This window comes from Bos indicus, chromosome 20 (assembly GCF_029378745.1).
Source record: "Bos indicus isolate NIAB-ARS_2022 breed Sahiwal x Tharparkar chromosome 20, NIAB-ARS_B.indTharparkar_mat_pri_1.0, whole genome shotgun sequence".
In the NCBI taxonomy this organism is placed as follows: Eukaryota; Metazoa; Chordata; class Mammalia; order Artiodactyla; family Bovidae; genus Bos; species Bos indicus.
In genome coordinates, this window is record NC_091779.1 from 70,746,579 (window position 1) to 70,772,694 (window position 26,116).

The following is a 26,116-nucleotide window of genomic DNA, read 5'->3' on the forward strand; positions in this document are numbered from 1 at the left end:
TGCTGGGCGCCCTGAGCAGCGGAAGGGGACAACGTGGCGGGGACCCAGGGGGAGCGTCCCTGTGGTCCCGCCGCCGCGACGGGCTCTCGGCCAGGGCCTCGGCGCCGCTCGGGACCCGCCCCCAGCGGTTCGCTGATCAGACCCGGAGGGGGGCGCCGGGCGCAGCGCGCGGCGCGGGGCGGGCGGGGCGCGGGGGCGGCCTCTCGGCGCCCGCGGGGCGGGGCCAGCACACGCCCCTCCCCGGCCCGCCCGCCGTGAGCCCCCCCGCCCCGCCCGCCCACGTCATGCAGCCGCCCCTCCCGCGCCTGCGCGGCCGCGCGCCCGGCCCGCTCCAGCCGCCGCGCATCCTCGCCCAGCGCCCCGCGCCCCGCGCCCCGCTCCGCACCCGGCCCGGCGCCCCGCGCCCCTCGCGGCGGGCGGCGCGGCCATGAGGCTCCGGGGACGCGATCTTCGCGCCGCCCCCTCCTCCAGCGCTGGGGTCGGCGACGCGCGGCGGCAGGCGCCCCCGGGGCGGAACCCTTTCGTGCACGAGCTGCGTTTGGGCGCCCTGCAGAAGGCCCAGGTGGGTGTCCGCCGGGAGCCCAGGCCGCCCCGGGCCCGGGGCCGCGCCGAGGCTCGGGGATGCGCGGCCGGAGGGGGCCGGGAGGGGGACCTTGGGCGCGGCCCAGCTGAGCGCTCCCTGGGGCCCGCGACCGCCACCCTTCCCTGCGACCCGCAGCGCTCATCCCCCGCCGTCCGCGCCCCATCCCCGGTTCCCGCCGCCAGCGCCCAGAACCTGGCTCCGCATCCCCTTTCCCCAGGTCCTCGCACCCGGCTCGTCCCCCTTTCCCCGATCCCTGGAACCCCCCCTCCCGCCCACCCCCGTATCCCTTTTCCCTAACCCCTGCATCCCGGCCTCGGAGCCACTCCCTGGTGGATGGGCGCCGCGCGGTCCGCGGTCCGGGCGCCCACTCCCGCCGTGTGCAGGCCCCGCGCCGAACCGCAGCGGCTCCCTCTGGATGTGAGTTTGTCACTTGATGCGCTTCGTGTGTGGGACCTCGCTGCTCCCCAGAGTCAGTGTAGCAGCGGTGGGGGCGGGCTCTGGGGTCCTGGGGTAACGGCATAGGGGTTTTGGGGGGTTTCCGGCCTGCCCCGGTTCAACTTGTTCTGGGGGATCTTGGTGCTTATCTAGGGCCTGAATCGGTTACACACAAGCAGGTCCCGCCTGGTGAACAGTCCAGGCGCCTGCTGTCGGGCATGCTCTGTCTGTGGGATGCTCTAGCCCTGACTGGGAGGCGCTCGGGGGCGCCCCTCTCCGTCTGTCCTGCCTTCCGCTGTCCCTGACCTGGCGGGCTGCTTCTCTGCCCTGGTGGGACCCCTGAGTGGACCGCGCCGACTCTGCTTGTGAGCTTGTGAGTCTCTGTAGGACTGCCCACAGGCCGGCCTGTCTGTGACTCCAGAACTACCTGTAGGAGGAGCATAGAGTTCCTGGTTCTCCTGGGTGGTCTAGCCCGTGGGGAGCACACCTCCGTCTGTGACAGAGCTTTTTGTAGGGAGATCGGGGTTTTTAACGTGTAGAGTAATTCATCTGAAGTAATGTTAAAGCGAAAAGTTCTTGAAGTCAGTCTACGGTTGTCATTTCCCCGGACGCCTGCCTTTTTCTCTAAGTGCCAACTCAGCGGGCCTGGGCACTGGAGGCCCGCCCTAGCCCTTCTCACCGGCACGTGGCTGAGGTCAGGGAAGAGCAGGCGGGCCGTGTTCTCACCACCGGGCAGGGCAGGGATCCTTTGTGCGTCCCTGGTCGCCAGGCAGGGTTGGGGCCAAGTCCATGTTTCTGTCCAGAGGCCTGTGGCGCCAGGCCTGACGCGGGGTGTGCGGTCGCGGACTGTCCCCGTGCCAGTCCGCAGGAACGTTTTGCTTTTCACCAGCAGCGTCTTGCACAGCTTCTCCCCTTCATGTGCTTAGTTTGCAGAGCCGACTGGCCTGTCCACGCAAGGGCAGCCTTCCTCTCGAAATCAGCACATAAACGGACCCCTCGATGTCCGAGACGATCCAGGGCCACTCGGAAACTCGCCTCCCTTCATCCTGAGTTGGGATTGACCAGTCTGGTGCCTGTGTTTACCTGTTGGCCTTTGCTGGGGGGGAGGGGCTGGCGCCTATCTGGGGATTAATGACCCCTGGGCCCATCTGTCATTTAACGGCAGATTTAGTGAGGAGCTTAAGCATCTCTTGGGACAGAAACCAGCAAGTTGAGATCCAGGAGCTGCGACTCCTGGGCCATCGGGCCTGCGCGTGGAGATGGTGCTGCTTCGCAGTTGGGCAGTGGTCTCCTGTCCCCCCTGGGTTTGGGGACTTCCCGCTGGAAGCCCCGGGCCAAGCACACCCCGCAGCTCTGGTGCTTCCCCATTTCTGAGCCCCTGCACCGATGTCACGGAGAGTTTACTTCCTGGACAGCAGCCTGGTTTCCCGAACGCCCTGGAACTGGGCCGCAGGGGTCACCAGGAGGGTAGGTCCAGGGACAGGCCTGTCCAGGGGGCCTGCGTGCAGCCTGATCGCCCAGAAGCGGGTGGTCTTGGTCTGCTGACAGAGCAACAGCAGGCACCTGGGGGCTCGTCGGGATGCAGCCTTAGGGGGGCTCTCCGGGAGGGGGCAGGGACACTGCCGGCCGCTCACGAGGAGAAGTCTGATTCACATCTGTGGTTGCCCCAGTGCCCTGCCCCGCAGGCACACAGACCAGGCCCCACACTCTCCCCCACGTCTGGGTGCTCCTTGCACCCACCCTGGGCAGCCCTTCATCCAGCCCCTCCTGGGACCCACAAGCCCTGCCTGGTGGGGCAGGGAGGATGGGTGAATGGGGAGGTGGCCTGGCCCGAAGCCCGTGTTCTCGGGGGCTGGCAATACCACAGCTGGGAGCGGATGCTGGGGGCCCTCCGAGAGCGCGAGTGTCCCAGGGCAGGACCAGGCTCGGCCCGAGGACCCTGTCACCTTCTGACGGCCAGGAGCACAGCCCTGGGACCCGGGCAGGTGAACAGCCAGGCCGTGTCCCCGCATCCAGGCGAGGGGCCAAGGCCCAGGCCCCGTGCTGTCCCTGGACTCCAGGCCACGTGGGCTGGCTCCGGGTGGATGTCTGACCTACCCGCTTTCTCCTCCGACCCGCCGGGAGCCTCCTGTGACCCTAGTGTCATCTTCTTGAAGGGTCCGCAAGTGAAACTGAGCTGTGGTTAATGATGGGGACTGAGAAGGGGGTTCAGGGTGGCGGGCCCCCTCCGCTCTTTCTGTTTATAGATATTTATTTGGCCATGCTGGGTCTTGGTTGCAGCCCGTGGGATCATGTCCCCACCCAGGGCTGAACCTGGGCCCCCTGCGTGGGGAGCGTGTGTTCCCACCCAGGGCTGGACCTGGGCCCCTGCGTGGGGAGCGTGGAGTCTTAGCCTCTGGGCCACCAGGGAAGTCCCGGGGCTTTTCCCTAACCACGCTCTTCTATCCTGGTGATGCGCACGTGGACACGGTTTTCTCTTACCCCTGCTCTCATCTCTGAGCGTGGAGCTAAGCACAGTCCGCCTCACTCCTCATTGACAAAGCAGGATTTTGTCCCCAAGAGCGGACCCCGCCCGCCCGTCCCCGCAGGCAGGCCCGTCCGAGGCGGTGCCCGGGGGTCTCGGCAGGGCCCCCACGAGCCCGTCACCCAGCTGGACCCTGCCCCCCGCCCCGGGACTGTCACCACACAGACAGGATGGGGCCCCCCGCCTCGGGGCCCATCACCACATGGACGGAACAAGGGCCCCCCCGCCCCAGGACTGTCACCACACAGACAGGATGGGGCCCCCCGCCTCACGGCCCTCAGCACACGGATGGAACAAGGGCCCCCCACCCCGGGGCTGTCACCACATGGACAGGACAGGGCCCCCCGCCCCGGGGCCGTCAGCACACGGACGGGACAACGGCCCCTTTCCCCAGCGGCCAGGCCCGAGCGGAGTCCTCGCGGGTTGGCTGCGGCCTCAGGGCGGGGCTTTCTGTGTCCCATAAATCCCTGACTCGGTGTGAGTTACTCTGAAAGGAGCCCAAAGGCAGTGTGTGTCTGGAAACCCCTTGTTGAGACATGGTGTGGCTGTGCTCCCCTGAAGCCCGCCTCGCCGCCCAAACGTTCATGCACGTTCGCAGTGTTTTGCTCATTCACACACGACTCTGAGTTTTAACCACCTTCCAGCCTGTGAGCCAGTGTATGTGTGCCTGTGCCTGTGTCTGTGTCTGTGTGTGTGTGTGTCTCTGTGTGTGTGTCTGTGTGTCTTTGTGTGTGTGTGTGTGTGTCTGTGTATCTGTGTCTGTGTGTATGTGTGTGTGTCTGTGTGTGTGTATCTATGTGTGTGTGTCTGTGTATCTGTATCTGTCTGTGTGTCTGTGTGTGTGTCTGTGTGTATCTGTGTGTGTGTATCTGTGTCTGTGTGTGTGTCTCTGTGTGTGTCTGTGTATCTGTATCTGTCTGTGTGTCTGTGTGTGTGTCTGTGTGTATCTGTGTGTGTGTATCTGTGTCTGTGTGTGTGTCTCTGTGTGTGTCTGTGTATCTGTATCTGTCTGTGTGTCTGTGTGTGTGTCTGTGTGTATCTGTGTGTGTGTATCTGTGTCTGTGTGTGTGTCTCTGTGTGTGTCTGTGTATCTGTATCTGTCTGTGTGTCTGTGTGTGTGTCTGTGTGTATCTGTGTGTGTGTATCTGTGTCTCTGTGTGTGTCTGTGTGTATCTGTGTGTGTGTATCTGTGTGTGTGTATCTGTGTCTGTGTGTGTGTGTCTGTGTGTGTGTGTGTCTGTGTATCTGTATCTGTCTGTGTGTCTGTGTGTGTGTCTGTGTGTGTGTCTGTGTGTATCTGTGTCTGTGTGTGTGTCTCTCTGTGTGTGTCTGTGTGTCTGTGTGTCTGTGTGTCTGTGTCTGTGTGTCTGTGTGTGTGTCTGTGTGTGTGTATCTATGTGTGTGTGTCTGTGTATCTGTATCTGTCTGTGTGTCTCTGTGTGTGTCTGTGTGTATCTGTGTGTGTGTATCTGTGTGTGTGTATCTGTGTCTGTGTGTGTGTCTGTGTGTGTGTGTGTGTGTCTGTGTGTATCTGTGTGTGTGTGCGTCTGTGTGTCTGTAACCGTGGCCGAGCGCCCCCTCACTGCATCTCGGCCTCCCGCCTCTGGGTCTCCCTCCTTGGGCACCGTGTCCTTTGTGGTGCTCTGCAGGGGTCCTGGGCGGGGGGCGGGAGGGGGGCACGTCCGGTGGTCTGGGGCCTTAACAGTCCCCGTTTCGTCTCAGAGATAGAGGCTCTTTTTTTCTTTTTTTTAATATGTTTATGTATTTTAACTGGAGGCTAATGACTTTACTGTCGTGCTCTTGCCATACGTCAACATGAACCCGCCACGGGGGTACACGTGACTTCTTTTCTCTAAAAAGTTAGTTGCCACTCCAGTGTTGTTTAAACACTTTTTTCCGGACCTTCCCGTCCCCGGGGGTGGGGACACACAGCTGGGCTTCGCCATGGGGGGCTGTACTTGGGGTCCCGAGGTCTGGAGTGGGAGGATGGGCCACCCAGCGGACCCCAACCCCAGCCACCCTCGGAGCCCACACTGGCAGAGCAGCCTTGGTGCCAGGACCACAGGGTGCTGACAGGCGGCCAGCCTTAGGTGGGGGCCTCTGCTCTGGGGGTCCGTTTGCCGCCCTGGCCAGCCCCGGAGGACGGCAGTCCCCCGTCCAGAGCAGGTGGCGCGAGCCCTCTCCGTAGCAGGTGGCGCGAGCCCTCTCCGTAGCAGCGGGCGCGAGCCCTCTCCGTAGCAGGTGGCGCGAGCCCTCTCCGTGGCAGCGGGCGCGAGCCCTCTCCGTAGCAGGTGGCGCGAGCCCTCTCCGTGGCAGGTGGCGCGAGCCCTCTCCGTGGCAGCGGGCGCGAGCCCTCTCCGTGGCAGGTGGCGCGAGCCCTCTCCTTGGCAGGTGGCGCGAGCCCTCTCCGTAGCAGCGGCGCGAGCCCTCTCCATAGCAGCGGGAATTTCTCCCCAGCGGGGAGTCCCTGTCACTGCTCTACCTGTGACTCTCCACCTGACCCCGCCCCGGGCCCACCAGGCCCTCCAGCTGGACGCCTGTCCCCCCTCCCACCAGCTCCCTTCATGCTGCTGGTCGGGGGGCCTGCGATCACCCAGCGTGGAGCAGCTTTGTGGGACACGGGAACCCCCCCTCAAGTTTCCCCACTGTCCACAGAGGATTGACCCCCTGGCCGGGGCACAGACTGCCCGAACACCTCTCTCCTCCCGCGCCCGTGACCAGGACCGCAGTGTGCCCAGTGGGCGCGGCGCTGCCTGCAGCCAAGAGGGCAGAGTGGGGACGTTAGGTGGGGGGGTTCTGTCTGCTACTGGGGAAGTCCCCGCCTGGGGGTCACCTTCACCCGGAGGGGGTGTCCCGCCACTGCGATCAGAGCCAGGATGTGGTTGGGGGGGAACTCCTTGCATTTGGGGGTGGGGACAGGATGTGGGCCTGAACCCAGAAATTTGGTTCAGGGCCTCTCCAGCCTGTGGGGGTGGGGTTGAGCTGAGAGGTTCGGTGAAGGGGACTCCCGGTACCTGAGGGTGGGTTGGTGTAGGAGGTGCCCAGCTGGGAGCCCGGGCCCCCACCCCTGCCCTCCTGCTCTGGGCAGGTATTTGCTAAACAGGTGAAACCCGCAGGAAATGCTGCAGGTCTTGAACTTCGAGATTCTTTTACTCAAACCCTGCAGTAAAGGGCCCTGTGGAGCAGGCATGTCCCGCACCCCCCTAGCATGGCCTGGCTCTGGGCGGCTCTGAGATGGGGGTGGGGGCTGGTCCGAGCTTGTCAGGCCCCTCCTCTGCAGGCAGCCCTGCTGCTGGGCTCTCTCCGCACCACCCTCCCCACCCCCCATTCCCATGGCTCCTGCTGTTGCTGGCCACCTGCCAGGGCACCCGCTTCAGACCGTGAACGTGTGGAACGCGTGTCCTTAGAGCCCCGAGGGCAGGGCTCCCGGGACACTGCCAGGGCCTTGCAGGTTGGTAACTATGGCCTCTGGCACTCAGACCCCGAGGTGCCTCAGCTGCCCCCAGTCCCCTGCTCCTGTCCCCCCAGGGAGACGATCCCTGAGGCGGCGGGACACCCAGAGCCCGAGCTTCTGACCTGTCTGTAAGAAGTGTGGCCTCCTGCGTCCGTTTCTGCAGGTGAGGTGCTCAGGACCATGGACTTGCTATTCCAGGATGTCCCAGCCCCACCAGCCAGCTGCCTATGGAAGCAGCTCAGTGGCTGCTGCATCTCTGAGCCCCATCTCTGGGGGACCGTCGGGCTCAGGACGCCATCTTCCTGGGCACGGGCAATGCTGGGCTCAGGGGACCAGGCAGCCGCAGGAGGGCTCCAGCCTGGGGTTGGCTTCACTGTGAATGTCACGCCCAAAGGGGACAGGGGCTGAGGTCACAGTCACCAGGACCCCGGGACATGGGTCCTGAGAACCCAAAGGAGCTGAGATTTTGTACAAAACTTGAGTGAGTTGGGAGAGCAAGAAGGCCTGAGAGGTTGCAGGCAGAGCCTGGAGGCCAGCCTGGTGGCCGCCCTGCCCACCCACTGGCCCACCCGCTCCTCCAGGCCCAGCCCCACGTGGTGAGCTCTCCCCTTGCTCCTCACATGCTTCCTTCCGTCTTCGCTTAAATCCTACCCACTATAATTCTAGAGGCCTTTCCCAGCTGCCCTGGAGATGTGGAGTCCACGTGGCAGGCTGCTGGCTCGCGGTGCCTGAGGGTTCGCCCCCACGCAGGCTCCTGTGTCCCGAGGGTCTGCCGGCCCCTCCGTGCGTCCAGCGCTGCCGTCTCTGCTGCAGTCCCCCGGAGGGCCCCAGTGGTCCCACCACGCTGACCACAAGCCCTGTTGTTGCTTTCCTGACCCCTTCCCCTGTGGACCGTGGGCCCTGCTGCCCCCGGCTGCCTACGGGGTCCAGGAACTTGGGACCTGTACGCGCTGGCTCTCTGAAACCGTCGTTGTGGGGGCCGTGGGCCAGAAGGGCAGGATTGGCAAATGTGAAGGTGTGACCCTCCCGCCCCCTGCCCCAGACCGGTGGCTGTGCAGAGTCTCAGACTTAGGGGTCTGTTCCCCCAGGTGTGATGACCAGGGCTGCCCCTCCACGACCCCACCATCAGCTGCCATGTGCCAGGAGTGGTGCGTGTGGTCGTCCGGGAAAGTCGCTCTGTGGTTTTCTCTCCTGTGGGACAGGTTTGTAAACTTGGTGAATTACTGAAAGACACCCGTTCTGTGGAAGCCTGCAGCCTCGGCGATCCGCGCTAAGATTTGAGTTGAAAGCTCTTGAATAGAGACTGGGATGGTGGCGAAGTTGAGCCTGCCTCATGGTTTGAAAGAAAAAAATAGCTCTTTTAGAAAAGCTATATTTAATTTTAGATTTGAGTGGGAGCACTCAGAAGAAACAGCTTCTGTATGCAGTCAGCATGGGCTCTGAAAGGAGAGTTTTCCCAAGTGGAGGCACAGGTTATCCCCGTAGACACACAACAGGGAGGAAAATCCAAGGTCAGAAGACACTCACACATTAGTAAGAAAAAGACAGTGAACCCGGTGTGAATTTGGGCACAGGATTTCCCTCAATGCCAGACCCCAGAGGAAGCCCAGATCCCAGCAAGCATAAGGTGCCCCCTTGGCAGGGGGCGGGACCGGGATCTCTGGAGCCCACCGGCCCTCCCAGCGGCCCTCGCTCACTACTGACCCTGGGCCTCTGGCCACACGCGGCGTGTTGTCCGACAGCAAAGAGGAGCCTTACCTCGCGGTCAGGCGTGTATGACGAGGTGCAGCCCGCAGCCGGGGTTCCGACGGCCGGCTCTCCCTGTTTCAGTCTGCTTTCGCGTCTGAACTACTCGAGCTACTTGTGAGAAGGACTGCTTGTTTGCTATTTGAAGACGGTGTACGGTTTGGACCGAAAGGCATTTTACCTTTCATAAAGGTGTTTTTGCAGATGGGGCAAGCGGAGGGGAGGCGTCTCCAGGTCGGTTGGCTGGGTTTGCACCTTACTGCTGGGCCCCCGGCTGGTGCTCCTCCTTTGCTGCTATGAATTCAGGGGCCTGGGGCTGGGCAGTGCCAGCTGGTGGGACCCATGGGACCATCACTGTCGCTGTGCCCCCTCTCAGGAGAAAACAGGTGAGGTAGACGTGTCGCTCTTTTCTCACTGCTGCAGAAGAGTGTTTCCCCGAGGCTTTGCCCACCTCCTGCCCCGCACGGCTGGGGTGCAGCCCCCCGCTGCCAGGACATCAGTTTTGCCTTGGCACTTCCAGTGTCTTCTGCCCACTCTGAATCAGGAGTCTCAAGGACAGCTGGCTTCATCGTTTTTGACTTGTTTTTTAATATAAGGTGAAAGTGTTAGTCTCTTAGTTGTGTCTGACTCTTTCCAACCCCTTGGACTGTAGCCCCCCAGCCTCCACTGTCCATGGAATTCTCCAGGCAAGAAGACTGGAGTGAGTAGCCATTCTCTTCTCCAGGGAATCTTCTCGACCCAGGGATTGAACCCGGCTCTCCTGCATGCAGGCAGATTGTTTACCGTCTGAGCCACCAGGGAAGCCCTTTTTATTATAAGTGACAGCAAAAAAAAGAGGTGGACTTCCAGATAAGGCTCGTGTGTTTGTCCTGCGTGCCTCAGAGATCTTTCTGCAGAATTCGTGAGTCTCGTATCTAATCTGCTCCTCGCGGGACAGCCTGGAGGTGCCCACGACCAGCTCCCGGGGAAGTGCATGGTCAGCCCTGGAATCCACAGCTCCTTTGCCTTCAGCGCTGACCCCTGACCCCTGGTCAGGTCTGGGTGACCTCTGCCCAGACCACAGCCCATCCGTGTGGCGGGTGGAAGGCGACTCCTCTGGTGTTTGGAGAAGGGCAGGGGCCAGGGGTCTGGCCCCTCACACTCTGGGGGTCTGGCACGGCCCTTCCCTGGAGCTGATGGGTGTCGGGGTTGGGAGCCCCTGTGGCGCTTTGGGGAAGACATCCCCTGAGGAGGTACCAAGATGGGGGAGGGGACCTGGGGCCTGAGGGTGACTGCAGCTCTGCATGCAGGGTGGGGAGGGGGCCTGGGCTGCACCTTGGGGTGGGGGCATGCCGATTCTGAATTTGGGGGCAGAGCTGGGAGGAGTAGGAAAAAAGGGTATTAAATATAGATGCCCAGGTGTGTGTGTGAGGAGCTGGCGGGGAGTTGGGGGGCGCCTAGGATGCTGGTTTGGGGCGGGTTTTCAGTGACCCCATTGATGCAGCTGGAGCCCAGGGCAGCTGGGACGGCAGTGTAGGGGCGTGGTGCCCATCTGGCCCACACTGTCCTGGACGTGCGAGTGCTTGCTGGAGGGGGTGGGTCCTGTCCTGGGCTCTGCCGGTGGCCCCTGCTCCCCAGGGAGGCCCCTCCTTCCCCCTGCCGCTCCTCAGACCCTGGCTTGTCTCTGACTAGCCTCCCTAGCTGGCCTCAGTTTCCCTGCCCGTCGGAGCCCACGCACTGTGGGTGCTTAACCATGAGGGTGGTCCACACTCCGCCTGCCTGGAAAACCTGCCTCTGAGCCCCGCTCCCCCTGTGGCCTGCAGCCTGGGTGGGGGCCAAGCCTGCTTGCCTGCGTCGCGCACGTGGTGCCCTCACGGTGTGGGAGCGGGGGACTGACTGGAGTCTCCTGGCGCCCGTGCCCTGGGGTCCTGGCCTCCTCCTGGACTGGGGAGACCATGGGTCAGGACAGCTTCTGTCCCCCGCGCCTTGGAGCCAAGCACCCTGGCAGCGGGCTCAGTGTGTCCCGGGCCCTGTGCTGCCTGTGCAGGTAGCACCCCCATTCATCGCCCTCCACCTGCCCGCCCAGGGCCCCCCCCAGCCACCCCCATTCATCCAGGCTCCACCTGCCCGCCCAGGGCCCCCCGGCCACCCCCATTCATCCACCTCCACCTGCCCGCCCAGGGCCCCCCAGCCACCCCCATTCATCCAGGCTCCACCTGCCCACCCAGGGCCCCCCGGCCACCCCCATTCATCCACCTGCCCGCCCAGGGCCCCCCGGCCACCCCCATTCATCCACCTCCACTTGCCCGCCCAGGGCCCCCCCCAGCCACCCCCATTCATCCAGGCTCCACCTGCCCGCCCAGGGCCCCCCGGCCACCCCCATTCATCCACCTCCACCTGCCCGCCCAGGGCTCCCCAGCCACCCCCATTCATCCAGGCTCCACCTGCCCGCCCAGGGCCCCCCGGCCACCCCCATTCATCCACCTCCACCTGCCCGCCCAGGGCCCCCCAGCCACCCCCATTCATCCAGGCTCCACCTGCCCACCCAGGGCCCCCCGGCCACCCCCATTCATCCACCTGCCCGCCCAGGGCCCCCCGGCCACCCCCATTCATCCACCTCCACTTGCCCGCCCAGGGCCCGCCCGGCCACCCCCATTCATCCAGGCTCCACCTGCCCACCCAGGGCCCCCCAGCCAGGAGAGGTTGGTGCCCTCTCTGCTTGTCCACTGAGGTCTGCTGTCCTTGTGAACACCAGTCCAGGCTGTGAAGCCATCCAGCTGGCTTGCAGAGGTCGGTCCTGTTTGTCTCTTACCCGTTCCCCCAAGTGTCACATCAGGGGGTGTCCTCTGAGGCCCATGTAGCTGGTGGCTCCTCCCCAGGCTGGTCCCTGGCATCCATCATGCGGGTGACGTGCGGTGCACCTGGCCAGGTGCCCATCCCGAGATCTCACCCGCTGCACAAAGGCCCCAGGGTCCTCGAGCCCGGGGCCGGCCCTGAGCTGCTGCTCCTGGAGCCCCAGGAACACGTGGACCTGGCGGCGGCTGTGGCCCCGCCTCAGCGCTCGGCGTCCACAGCGAGGCCGCGTGAGTCCAGGGCCGGCATGTCTGTGGTCCACACCCGCCTGTTGGCTCGCGGACCTGACCCACCGCCCGAGGATGGTTTGTGGTGACCATGGGCAGGTCGAGTGCCCGGCATGTCTGCTCCTGTTTCTGTCACATGCCGCTCAGAACCGCTGAGTGCGGAGGACCGGGGACGTGAGCCGAGTACCAGTGTCCGCGGCCATCGGGCCCGCGTGTGGTCTCGCTGATGTTTTCCTCTCATCGTGGGAGGAGTGAGTGCATTTCCCTCCAGCCTCTTGGAGGTGCGTTTCCCTTGGGATGGCGGGATTTCCCTGCGCGGCCATGGCGCTGGGTGGGAAGAGGCCTTCGGGAGAGTCTGCTGTGCCCACGGTCAGCACGCTGACCACCGTCTGGGGCGGCGCCAGCCCCCCCCCCCCCGTGCGTCCGGCCCACGCATGTCCTGTCAGGGTCCTGCGCGGCTGACTGGGGTCCCCAGGGTGGGGGGCAGGCGCTGGAGGACACGCCGCAGGGCGCCCTGGGGCCCGTCCTCCCCCAGGACAGGGCGTGGGCCTCTGCAGAGGTCTTGGCTCTTCAGTAGCACGCGGGTGCCTCCATGCTGGTTGTGAAACACAAGGCACTTGGGCCGGTTGCACCTGGGTGATGCCAGTGACCCCGGTGGCCTGGATGGGGCGGGGAGTGCTTGCCGGGCAGGTCTGAGCCTGGCATCGGACCGCGGGTGCTGCACGTGGAGCGCTCCAGACCCGTGGGCTCCACACGCTCGCTGTGAGCTGGAGAGCGTTTTCCGTCCAGAACCAGCGTTGCCATTTTCATGGTTCTTACCACGAGATGTTTTAAACACAGCCAGTGTTTTTGCTTGGGCTACCGGATCGAAGCGCCGCAGGGGGGTGGCTTCAACAGCAGGAGTTCATCCCTCCGTACTCTCGAGGCTGAAGCGGAGAGCCAGTGTTGCAGGCTTGGCTCCTCCCGGCCTGTCGCCTGGGCGCAGCGCTCAGCTGTCTTCCCGGGTGCTCATGCGGCTGCCCCTCCGTGCGCGCCCCCTCCGTGCGCGCCCCCTCCATCCGCGTCCCCTCCGTGCGCACCTGCTTGCCAGTCACATGAGATTAGGGCTGGCCCCGTGACCTTGTTTGCCTTAATCTCTTCTTTAAGGACCGAGCTCCAAAGACTGTCACATTGTAAGGTGCTGGGGGTCACAGCTCAGCCCCTAACACCCCCCACCTCCACAGCCCCCCCGATGGCCTTTCTGGACCCACTGACCCCGCCCCCATGTCCCCTTCCAGCAGTGATCCGGAAGCAGTGCCCAGATGTCATCACTGAGCCCATAAAGATCCCATGTGTATCTGCATCTCAAGGACAAGAATATCTAGCGGTCACCATGCGGGCTGTGTTGCCCTTGAAGGCACAGTCTGCTCCTTGGCACTGGGGGCGGGCGCTGGGCTCAGCCATCAGGTGCCCGGTTCTGGGTCTTGGCTGCGTCTGCACCCGCCTCCACCTGCACGCACACTCTGACCAGAGGGTTTGATTTTTATCTCGCACTGAGTTTGGGGTGTCTGTGTTTGCTGGTGTGTCCTGTCTTCTGTGTCTTCTGGAAGCTGGTGGCCTGACCTAGAACTGGAGGGCTTCCGTTTCTGTCAGGCTATGGGCTGGTCTGGAGGGAGGGCTCTGGACGCCCATGCCAGCCCCTCTCGGGCACGTCTGCAGACACGCCCCTTGGCTGGTGCCACAATCAGAAATGAGTCTTCTAGAGTCGTCCAGAGGCAGTTGGTGAGGCTGGGGTGCCTGTGTGTGGGCGTGGGCGTGTGCCTGTGTGCTTCCCCCAACACGTGGACTGTTCCTGTGGCTCCATCTGCGCGGAGCCCTGGGTCCTTTCGGTGGGAAGCGGGGCACCGGGCTTGGACAGATCACTACTGGAACCCGCTGTGCCGGGGACTCGTGGTGAAGTGTGCTGGCTGAGAGCGGGTGGCGCGCCTACCACTCTGGGTTAAACGACTGACTGACAAAATGGACGTGCTGGGAACACACACGCCCAAGTCTGTTCTTGTTGAGCCCATTTTGTTCTGTTTACACCAAAACCATTTTGTATCAGGGTGTAGCCGCTTAAGTGTTGCTCGGGTGAACAGTGAATGGACTCAGCCATCCGTGTGCATGTATCCATTCTCCCCCAAACCCCGCTCCCATCCAAGCTGGTACATAACACTGAGCAGAGTTCCATGTGCTGTACAGGAGGTCTCTGTTGGTTATCCGTTTTAAATACAGCAGTGTGTACGTGACATTTGGATGGTTTCTCGTGAGCGACCTCTGATAGTTGCACTGAGTAGCTCAGCCCAGAACCCTGAGTGTCGCCCTCACGTGGCCTCCGAGAAGGGTGACCACACAGTCAACCTGGCACTTTTGAGGATAGTGGGCTCCTGATGATGGCGGCGGGGGCGAGACTGTGGGCTGTGTCTCAGGAGGGAGGCGGGTCCCAGCTTCTCAGGAAGCCAGGCCCTTCTGCACCCCGTGAGCTCCAGAGGTGCCCGCCTCCTCCGGGCAGCCTTCACAGCCCAGCGTGCTTCCTGCCTGCCCGACCCTCTGCGGACCCCGGGCAGGTCTACAGCTCAGGCCTCGTTCTCTCTGCACCTGCCTGTCCTTGTCTGTGGGTCAGGGCTGCGTGATCACTCACACGTGTCCTCCCCCTGCTGGCTGCAGAGCTCAGACACCAGGCCCGTGTCTCCGGGGCACACAGAGTGGGCACAGGGTGCATTCCCCGGGGGGCAGACACGGTCACGTGTCACGTCCATGGGAGTGACCGGTGAGCCCTGTTGTGTTCAGGATGCTGTCCGCTCGTTAACCTGCAGCTTCAGCGGTGGTGCTTGTCCCAGCTTTGGGGCTCCCCCTCCGGGCCTGCTCACCACTCCCTGTTGGCGCAGATGGACTGAGGTGCTGCCTCCGAGCCCCTTCAGCCTCAGTCCTCCGAGGCCTGGGGCGGGGCGCTGGCCACTGCTGTTCTTCCTGAGCTGCATTGTTCCTCTCTGTCACCTGGAGGAGCAGCCGCCCGGGGCGTGTCACTGTGCACCCGTGAGCGCTCTGAGCGTGGCGGCCCCCACAGCTCCTGTCCACCCCGCTGTGTGCTTGTGCTCTGACACAGGCAGCAGCTTGAGTGCCGGGGTCCAGCCCCAGTGGATCCAGGGAAATTCGAAGGGGAGACGGCTTCGGCGATCAGGATACGATAGCTTTAATTAAATATTAATTAGAGATATAAAGAGTAATAGAATAAGGATAGTTCAGTAGGAAAATTCAGTGGAGAAAAGAGGCTGAATAACTTGGTTTATGTGGAAAGCTAATAAAATTCCAAAATAAGGAATTTACGTCACCTAGCCGCAGGCGTCCTCCCGTTCTCCCGAAGGAGAGGAGACACTAAGGCCTCCCCAGTCAGATCTTAGAAGCCCAGGCAAAATCAGTAGGCTTGACGAGCCTCCATGCTCCAGATGGGAATTCAGCCAGAAGGTGAGAGAAAAACGACATGGGGAGACCAGTCTTTCGAGGAACTGATCCCAAGTCTTTATTTTCCAGGGTCTGTTTTTATACTGAGATGTTATACAAAAGTCACGCGGGGTCAGCAGTCCTGACTTTATTAAAATCAGGTGCTCCATACAGATGTATACAGAGGTCTTAGGGGTGTTACATCATCTTCTGGCCAGGGGGCCTGCTGACAATTTATGAGCCTCTCCTTGTGACAGTGGTCAGTCAACACTTATTTCTCTGTTTTGTTCTTAAAACAGACGCCACCTTCCGAAGGTACCAGATAAAGTTACATTCTTATAGGGTGAGGGTGTAGTGGGTTTTAATTAAGGAAAGAATTTGCTTAGCCTAAGGTCTAATGTGATTAATATCAAGGGTTAATACTTATGTCTCTTATATGTTAGTTATATTCATTAATGTGTATAAGGGGCAAGGGATATGGAGATGTAAACATTGGCTCAACAAATGAAAAACCCTTCACCAATACAATTTCTAATCAGCCTACTATACTATACTAATAGTTTTCTAACTTCTCTAAAGAACCTGTTTTTAGAAGGTTTAAAGCATCTCGTGCCTCTCACAGTTGGGAGGATGTGAGCAATCACATGTGGCCAGACAAGCCTGTCAGGCAGGCTAGAGAACCTTCAGAGGAGTTTGTAGGTTGAAACACTCCTATCACACCCAGGAATTATTATTAACTGGAGCTCTAAGTTAACTGCTTCTTCGAAAGAGGTGGTGGGGGACAGCCCCCGGTAAAGTCAGAGGTGTAGGTGAGAGCACAAAGTAGTAAAGTAGGCAAGCTCTGGTTATGGGGGTAGATGCTCGAGAATTTCCAGGGGGACTCCTGAGGCTCGATCCCGCCTTTGCGTATGTCGAGCCTTCTTCCTCATGACCTTTGCCACAGGCGGAGCTCCTCACGCCGGCTCCCGGCACTTGAGGGTCCATTTGTAGGGACACACAGGGGACTCTCCCTGGAGGGGCTGGCAGCCACAGGCCGTAGGCGGAGCAGGCTTGAAGCACAGTCCCTGGTGGGCCCTGGACGGTCTTCTAGACAGGCAGCCTGAGAGGTGGGGCCAGCGGCCGAGGAGGCGGGGTGTCTGCCCTCTACTTCTTTGCAACAAAGTTACAAGATAATAGTAAGAGTTCAAAAAGATATACCATTTAACCTAAATTTTAACAGGAAGGAAAGGCTATGTTTTAAACTGCTGCTGTTGCTGCTGCTAAGTCGCTTTAGTTGTGTCCAACTCTGTGCGACCCCATAGACGGCAGCCCACCAGGCTCCCCCGTCCCCGGAACTAGTGGAGTCGAATTTAAGTACTTATAGAAAGCGCCGTTCTCCGTGTGAATTGGGGGAGATAAGGTACTTCTGAAAATAACGCTCCAGGCTCTTCCCTCAAGAAGTTAGAACAGCAGAGTAAACGCGAGTGGAAGAGAGAGGCGCCTGTGAGATCCAGAGTTCGTGCGGCTGAACGGTCCCAGCAGGGACGAGCGACAAACTGCATGGGTGGCTCTGTGAGCAGGTTGGTAGAGGAGGGGCCCGTGTGTCCTCTCAGCCTGAAACATCTGAGAAACACAAATCACGCGAACCGCAGCCCGGGCGTCAGGGCAGGGTTCGTGTAACTCCAGGCCAGCGGCTTCACGCGATGACCCTGAAGGTGAATGACAGGAAGCCCAATGGGAAGAGCACCGACCAAGGACCCCCAGAAACTTCCTCCCAGGCGAAAACGAGGCATGGCTCCAGAAGGTGGGAAACCCAGGTAAACAATCCGAAAGCATGGGAACAGCCATCAGAAAGCGCCGCAGGAGCCCCCCAACAAGGTGGGCTGGTTTCTGGTGTGGTGTCCTCGCTGCAGGACTCCCCTGAGGACGGCAAGGTGGAGGCGGTGGCCAGGCTGGCCTTCCAGAGGCGTGTCTACAGACGGACTCAGCGAGGCCTTCAGAGAGGCGCTTCCCACTGCTGGAGCCGAGGCTGTGATAGAAAAGCGTGTCATGAGGACTGGGTGACAGACGAGCACATCCTCTCCCCGCAGGACACAGGGATGAGGTGTGGCAACGTGACCCCTTCATGTTGACCCCAGAACAGGACCCTTAGAAATCCGGGATGGGGGGCGCCTTCCCACCAGCATGGTCCTGGAGTGGGACACACACCCCCGCTTCACAGGAAGCGCGTCACGACGGAGCCGGAGTCGCCGCCCCTGTCCCACCCTGCGCTAAAACTGGAGGGTCGTCCTGGGGACCCTGGCCCCTGAGGGCAGGGGAGGAGAGACAGTTCAAAGTCGTGTGGTTACCGAGTGCAAGTTACCATGCCTGCTTCTGTTGTTATGAAACAGCGGGGAGGTAAGGAGGTAAAGTGAAAAGGCCAGTAATCTTGCAGACATCTCCTGGCAGGGCCAGCCTTGGGGAGGGCCATGTTAATTCCTTCTTTCCTGTAACCTTCCACAGGTGGGCAGGGTTCTGTGAGTCAGGCCCTTATATATGGACAGAATCCTTTTAGTGAACAAAAGCAACAGGAAGCAAAGGTTAAAGTAATAAAACAATTCCAACGAGGAGTCAGGATTGGCTCCCAAAACAGCAGTGTGTGGAGATGGCCCACACTGGCCGCGGGCAGCATAGGCCACTGTGGCTGCATGGCGTGTGTGATTGAGATGCGCTGTGTCTGGATCCCTGGACATGACGGGGGAGAGAGTAAAGCGGCTCATGCACTTTGTCCTGAGCGCTCAGATGATGGAATTTCAGGGGTGTTGGCTTAAATTAACTGCTTGCTGAATTGGTTTCATCACCTTTGTGTTTTTAAATGTGGCTGCAAGAAAATGTAAAATGACTCACTTGGCTCGCGTTGTATTCCTCTGCTGGCCTTGATGGAGACCTCAGGGATCAGGGATCTGTCAGGCTGCGGCTCTGCAAGTGGCAGAGACCAGCGGGGGCGGGGGTGGGGGCCAGCAGTGAGCTGCTCAGACCTGGCTCTCTTCCTGTCTCTTCTGTTTCCTGTGCACCAAACCTATGTATCTCATGTGTGTATTCTTGCAAATCATCAAAAACTGCACCTATTGGTCATGAGGCTCTGTGAGTCTTGAGTCTTTTCATCACTCCGCCCCCTCCCCATTTTCTAATCAGAATTTCAAGTTCATCACAAAACTCACTGGTCCTGAGCATCCCCCTCCCCCCACCACGTGGAACCAGAGCGTCTTTTGTACTGGACCTCCCGCACAGCTGCCCATCCACTCGGCCTCCGCTGACCCCGTGGGTCCACCCTCACCAGCCCCCACAGACTTGTGGCTGTCCCCCTCTCCTGCAGGGCCTCCTCTCCCCACAAGCCCGAGCCAGCCTTCCCTGTTGCCGGGAGCCGGTGAGGCATTCCGCTCGTGACAAAGGTCATGAGGAAGGAGGCTCGGCATACGCAAAGGCGGGATCGAGCCTCAGGAGTCCGCCCGGATATTCTCGAGCATTTTCCCCCAAAAAACCAGAGTCTGCCTACTTTATTGCTTTGTGCGCTCACCTCTGACTCTACTGGGGGCTGTCCCCTACCACCATCTCGCTCTCTCTGTCAAAGAGTTAACTTACAGCTCCAATTAATAAAGTTCCTGGGCAATTAGGAGTGTTTAAATCCAAACCCCTCAGATGGCTCTCTAACTCACCTAACAAGTTTACCCGGACTCCTACAGCTGTGCATACGATTGTTTACAGTCTCCCAGCCTCAAGAGGCACGGGAAGCTTAAGATATTCAAATAGCTTAGAGCCTCGCAGAGAGTTAGAAACTGTCAGAATAAACTAGTAAAGGATTTCATTGATGAGCCAATGCTTGTTGCCAAGTTTTCACATCCCCTGAATTGTATCCTTGAATATGTATTAATTAATAGTTGGTATGTAGAAAAAATAAGTAGTGGCCTTGGTGTTAGTAACTTTAGACCCTTAAGGTAATAAATTCTTTTCTTTGTTGTAAACTCATTACACATCCGCCCTATAGGAATGCAATTTTATCTTCGGAAGATGGCGCCAAACCTTAAAATAATTACTCTTAGAGAAAATAAGTCTTTGTTACTAAGTCCTTGTCAAGAGTCATAAAATGTTAATAGGCCTTCTGGCCAGAAGATGATGTAAATCACCTAAACCATTTGTATACGATAAATTTGCAGGAAAGAAACCCTGGTTTTTGATAAGAATCAAAGACTGCTGACTTTGCATCCCCTATTATCCTCTATGTGTAACTTAGGGTATAAAAGCCCCTGTTAAAAATAAAGCTATGGGCCTTGCTCACCAATGCTTGGTCTCCCCATGTCATTCTTTCCTTTAACTTCCGGCTGAAGTCTCCATCTGGAGCGTGGATATCCTCTGCGACCACTTATTTGCCTGGGCTTCTAAGACCCACTCGAGAAGGTGTCTAAGGTGGGGCACCTTCCGCTATTCGAGAGGGCGCCTGCGGCCTCCGTGGTCAGAGCTAACCTGGTGTCACGGGTTATATTGATTTTCCACGTAAACCAAGCTACTCAGCCTCTTTTCTCCACTGAATTTTCCTACTGAGCTATCCTCATTCTATTACTCTTTATATCTCTAATTACCATTTGAATAGGTCGCCGTCGCCGTCTCCCCTTCGAATACCCTGGATCAGCCGGGGCTGGTCCCCGGCACCCTGTGTTCTCTGGACCAGACCTGTGGCTTTGGACACCCCATCCCTGACTTTCTGGGGCTGGGAAGTCCTCGGGTCCCCCTCTCCTTGCAGTCCAAGCCCAGTCCTGGCGGCTCTGTGCCTCCCGTGGCAGGAAAAGTGTGCCCATGTGGGGGCGCTGGGAGCAGGGGGCTCCGGTGGGCTGTGTGCTGGGAGTGGGCGGGGCTGTGTGCTGGGGTGGGCGGGGCTGTGTGCTGGAAGTGGGCGGGGCCGTCTGCTGGGAGTGGGCGGGCTGTCTGCTGGGGTGGGCGGGGCTGTGTGCTGGGAGTGGGCGGGGCTGTGTGCTGGGAGTGGGCGGGGCTGTCTGCTGGGAGTGGGCGGGGCCGTCTGCTGGGAGTGGACAGGCTGCCTACTAGGGTGCTGGGACTGGGCAGGGCGCCATCCACCAGGAGAGAGCCCCCATCTCCAGGTCGTTCCCTCGGCGGCTGCAGGAGGCACCAGGAAGGGGTCGGGCAGCTGGGGAAGGGTGGGCCTGGCGTGAGGAGCCTGAGGGACAGCCCCCCGAGTGACTGTGCCCTGTCCGCAGGTGGCCGTCATGACGCTGACGCTCTTCCCTGTCCGACTACTGGTCGTCGTCCTCATGATGCTGCTCGCCTGGCCCCTGGCGCTCATGTCTTCGCTGGGACCCGCCGGGCGGGAACCGGAGCAGCCGCCAGCTTTGTGGCGGAGGTGAGTCTGTGTCTGCGGAGGCTCCGGGGTAGTGGGGGGGTGTCCCAGGGCCGTTTCTCCGTGGCTCAGTTCTCTTCCCTGTCCCAGGCACAAGCCACCTTCCCCCTCTGCACCCCTGCCGCCCCTGCTGCTGTCCTACTCGGAGGCTCCTTCCAGGGCTCCGCGAGCCACTTGACTGCTGTGCTGGGTCCTGAGCACAGGCTCCCGAGTGTTTCCCTGCCCCCAGCCCTCAAAGCCGTGTGTCGGCCTGCTGCCCCGGGTCTGCTCTCTGCTTTTACACCATGGACAGTGATAAACCATGGCTTCGCATAGATGGATGTGTAAATGCAGCTTAACTAAAGCTCCCAGAGGGATCCGGCAAAACCAGATGAAGTCACAGCCTTTTCTTGTGTTAAGTACCTAATGCTGTTCCTTAACTCTCTTTGCTGAGCTTCCCTGGTGGTTCCCCGCCTGCAGTGCCCAAGCCACAGGTTTGATACCTGGGTCGGGAAGATCCCCTGGAGGAGGAAATGGCAACCCACTCCAGTATTCTTGCCTGGAGAATCCCATGGACAGAGGAGCCTGGCGGGCTACAGTCCACGGGGTCACAAAGAGTCAGCCTGAGTGCACACATGCAAAAGCTATTCTTTAATTCTTTGCTGTTAGTGAAGGGAAGTGTTGAGCCAGTGGAAGGACTTTCCTGGGCATTTTCAGTGTCTTAAAAGACACTGTTCCTGTCCTAAAACCAGGGCACTCATAATCTGCTTTGTCTACATCTCTTATCCATCCTGAGGACCCTGGGATGGTTTATTCAACATAGAAATGTTATTAGTTTAGTTCGGTTTTATCATTAACTAATAATAAAAATGTTACTAGTTTAGATGAGCCCACAGCCCAAACATGCTGCCACCTGTTCTGTGAAGGAGGTTTTATTGGGATGCAGTGCTGCCCATTCATTCGTGCACCAGCCTGGGCCGCTGCTGGGCATTGAGGGTTCCTGTGGCCGAGGCCAAGGGCCCACGTGGCCTCAGCTGCCTGCCGCCCCGCCTCCAAGGTCTACAGACCAGCTCAAGGCACCCCCTCTCTCCTGCTGTCCGATGGCGCCCTCAGAGGCTGCAAACTAGCGTCCCTCCTGGCCCGTGGTTCTCTGCTGCCCGCGTGCCATGGTCAGAGTGGCAGTTACCACATGCAGGCAGAGAGAGCCGGCTACTAGGCCAGGGTTTCCTTAGCCGTGGGTGAGCACTGCGCCCGGGGGCCCCTCACCCCCTCACAGTGTTTCTCATCCTCAGACCGTCCCCAGTCTCTAGTGAACCATGGTCATTGTTCCTCCCTCAGAACCGGGGCAGGTGTGGCCGGCTCCACGGATGTGTCCCAGCACAGCTGGGTCACGGAGCCTACCTGGTGTCACGGAGTCTGTCCAGAATGAATGAGCGGGTCCGTGAGTGAGTGAGCGAGAGGGGACAAGAGCGAACCAGAGGGTCGAGGGAGCTGGGCTTTCTACTCTCTTTGGAAATCGTACTTTACCTCGAAAGATTTTTTTAACTAAAATATGAGGGAGTAGGGAGTGAAAGTCGCTCAGTTGTGTCCAGCTCTTTGCAACCCCATGGAGTATGCAGTCCATGAAACTCTCCAGGCCAGGATACTGGAGTGGGTAGCCTCTCCCTTCTCCAAGGGATCTTCTCAACCCAGGGATGGAACCCAGGTGAATTTGGTACCAAATATATAACGAAGGAAAATAAATCCAGGCCAAAAAGGAATCAGAATTTCAGTTTCTCTAGATTAAGAATCCACAGAAAGCAGAGATTTTGTAGTTTTTACCCAGGAGGAGTGATTTGATAAAAGTGTCTTTATTCCCTGTTCCCGCCCTCTGCTCGGGCTGGGCTCCTTTCCTTCCTGTTCTCACCCGTGAAGGAGGAAAGCTCGCACGGCCTCCGAGTCTGTCTTTTCACACAGGTGACCTGGGGCTCCTTGGATTTCCCTGTTCTGACTCCTGTGGCTTTTCTTGTCTGCAGTGATGCACTTGATCTCATCGGGTGATAAGTGGACCACAGCAAAGTTTAGTTCCAGCGGCCCACTTCACAGAAGCATCGCGTGTGGTGTGTGTGTGTGTGAGTGAGTGAGAGAGAGAGGGAGAGACAGGCACACGACGTGTCCCACCTGCAGAGACATGGGGTAGTTTCACGGGAGGTCTGGGCGTTCGTGTCCACAGAGAATGAGTGTCGTTTTGAGTGTATGCGTGCATGTACACGAGTGTACACGAGTGTGTACAGATGAGAGTGTGTGTGCGTGTGCATGCAAGCGTTTGTGTACTGGCGTGTACCCCAGCGGCACACACACCCACCTTGTGTGGCTCTGCCATGGCTTCCATCACCCAGGGAAGGAGTCGGCCTGTCGGGGTCAGAACCCAACCCTGAGGGGCGCCGGGTGGCCGGCGGGTCTGGGGCCCCGGCTGGGCGATGCTGGCAGTCAGGGTCACCATGGGCTTCCCTCACACGTGGCTTCTTGAAGTCACCTGCAGGTCCGCCTGCTGTGTGAAGTCCGACCTTTACTTCCTGTACTGTCTTTTTCCGTTTTATGGAATTTCCAATTTTATGTTGCCTTTTATGAATAGAATGATGAGCCCTGAGCATAGCCTCAAAATTCTTTGTCCCTGAGGTCCCACGCCGCGGCCTGGGGGTCGCTGTCCCCAGGACCTGGGGCCCTGATCCCACCCGGGGTGCATCCCTCCTCTGCTGCTGTCTCAGGCGTGGTCTGCACTTCCTGTTTGCTTTTTCTTTTTGTTTTTCATCCAAGATTTTCTGGAATGTCGGATTCTCATCTCAGAAAGAAGATATGCGGAAGGAACTCACTCCCCTTTCGTGTCTGGAAGTGTCTTTATTCTGCTCTGTGCATTGGTGGGTAGTTGGGTTAGGTGCAGAATTGACTCAGCGCTTTCGTGACGCGCCGCTGACTACCTGCAGCTAGATGCTAGAAGCCCACTTGTTCCTCTCTGGAAAGTTTTGAAGTCTTTGTTGTTGGAAATTGGAAAACTTTGGAAAGGAGATTGCATGAGTATTTTTTTTTTTCTTAACAAAATACATTGTGGTCAGCGCCTTGACATGGTGCCGGGACCTGTGCCTTCCTTCAGTCTGAGAAGCTGTTTTCTTCGTGTCTCATGGTTCCGTCTGGGCTTTTTCCGGCATGTTCTGGGTGATTCCCTCTCCATTTTCCAGCCTTTCTGGGGCGCTGGTATTTCTGCAGGAGACAATTGATTTTCACACATGCTTTCTTTTTCTTGTTCTCTGGATGATCTCAGAGCACCTGGCTCCGTAATGTACTGACGTGGGTGGGTTCTTCCACGTCTCTTCTGATGCCTGCCCTGGGGTCTCGGACCTTCCTCCTCTGCCCACACGCCTGAGTCTAAGGTGTCTACAGTGTGACGAAGGGAGGACGGTGGGGGGAGGGCGGGCCCCTGCCCTTGTAGATCTGTCTCCCAGCCCCGCTCCCTGGAAAAGCTCTGCGTCTCCGGTGTCACGGGTGCCCTTGCCCGTGAACAGGGGTGCTGGCACCATCTGGGGTCGGTGTCGCCCCGACGGGCGTGGGCCACAAGGCGCTGTCCCGACGGCCGCGTGTCTGTTGCAGGGTCGTGGACGTGCTGCTCAGGGCCATCATGCGCACCATGTGGCTCGCCGGCGGCTTCCACCACGTGGCCGTGAAGGGGCGGCGGGCACCGCCCACCGAGGCTGCCATCCTCACCCTGGCTCCACACTCCTCCTACTTCGACGCCATCCCCGTCACCATGACGATGTCCTCCGTCGTGATGAAGGCAGAGAGCAGAGACATCCCTATATGGGGAAGTGAGTGACCCCCCATCCTGCTGCAGTGACCCCCAATCCTTCTAGGGGAGTGGGCCCCGTCCTGCTGGGGGAGTGGGCCCCATCCTGATGGGGGAGTGACCCCCATCCCTCTGGGAGAGTGACCGCCATCCTGCTGGAGAGTGACGCTCCATCCCGCTGGGAGAGCGACCCCCATCCTGCTGGAGAGTGACCCTCCATCCCGCTGGGAGAGTGACCCTCCATCCCGCTGGGGGAGTGACCCCCATCCTGCTGGGGGAGTGACCCCCACCCCAGTCCCCTCATCCTTGTGGCAGTGATCAGCGCCCCCCATCCTGCAGGGAGTCAGTGAGCCCCACCCCTTCCATCCTGCTGGGAGAGTGACCCCCATCCTGCTGGAGAGAGTGACCCTCCATCCTGCTGGGGGAGTGGGCCCCAGCCTGCTGGGAGAGTGACCCCCATCCTGCTGGGGGAGTGACCCCCATCCCGCTGGAGAGAGTGACCCCCATCCTGCTGGGGGAGTGACCCCCCCCAGTCCCCTCATCCCTGTCACAGTGATCAGCCCCCCCATTCCTGCAGGGAGTCAGTGAGCCCCACCCCCTCAATCCTGCTGGGAGACTGCCCCCCATCGTGGTGGGAGTACTGAGCCGCCCCCCATCCTGGGAGCACTGACACCCGCCCTGCTGGCTGGTCCAGGTCACATGACGGTAGACACATCACAGGTCCCACCCGCGCGAACTAGGCCCTGGACCTTGACCTCTGTGTTATGATTTCTTCTGATATTACAAGTACCCTCAACTGTGAGGTGTCACAGCGCTCCCTTAGCTCACAGAAGCGCTGGAAGCTGGGGCTAGCTCAGTATCTGTCCCGGAGGGTAGTTGCTGGGCTCTACTGGTTGGTGGGCTCCCCTGCCTCAATCTTCCGGGTGGTTCCACCAAACGTCCCTATCTCCTCATGGTCCTTTTTAGTAGCGTCAGGAATAATCCGTGAGGAAGGAGGAAATCGTTTCAATTGCATGAAAAAGCAGACAGGACAAAGTGTCACTGAGAGCTGCTTCGATTTTCTGAGCGCCGTGGATCCAGCTGGGAGAATTGTATTCTTAAAAACGTTCTCTTTTCGCTTTTGTAAGACCTCCAGGAAATAAAGGTCATGAAATTTTATTGTTTACAAGTCGCAAAATGCTCAGAGAAGCAGCTCACAGCCCATCTTGGGCCCAGTGAGGACTGGGCCTGGGGCAGAGCAGGTGGACACCCACTACTGCGGCCTCACCAGCCCGGAGGGTAACCGAGTGCCACGGCCTCCGCGTGCCATCAGGTCAGAGTTTTCTCTCCTAAGAAGTATCTTCCCACCTTTAAATGCTTATTCAAGGACCAGCGTGTTGGTTGTGGCCGTCAGCTGTGGTCGTGGGAGTCCTGAGCGTCCCCCGCCTCACACCCACACACACACACTTGCTGGGGGCTAAGAACGGAGTCTCTGTTTCTTTTGTTTTTAACCACGCAGCTTGCAGGGCTGTAGTTCCCTGACCAGGGCTTGAGCCCATGCCCTCAGCAGTGAAAGCACAGAATCCTCACCACTGGACCCCAGGGAATTCCTAAGAAGGGGGTGTCTGTGTCCTCAGTGGTGACCAAGCATCGCACAGCCTGGGGTTTAAAACAACCGAAATGCATATCCTCTCACTGTTCTGGGGGCCAGAG

General features: G+C 59.7%; 1 protein-coding gene across 1 annotated transcript in view; it reads left to right on the plus strand.

Moving 5' to 3' along the window:
* The first annotated feature begins 321 nt into the window (after window positions 1-321).
* The window catches only part of LPCAT1 (lysophosphatidylcholine acyltransferase 1), a 42,800-nt gene continuing 17,005 nt past the window's right edge, over window positions 322-26,116 (plus strand). The window contains exons 1-3 of the mRNA XM_070774888.1: window positions 322-562; window positions 20,489-20,631; window positions 24,232-24,446. Of these exons, the coding sequence (XP_070630989.1) occupies window positions 428-562; window positions 20,489-20,631; window positions 24,232-24,446 (493 nt within the window). The 5' untranslated portion in view covers window positions 322-427. The remainder of the gene's footprint in view (window positions 563-20,488; window positions 20,632-24,231; window positions 24,447-26,116) is intronic.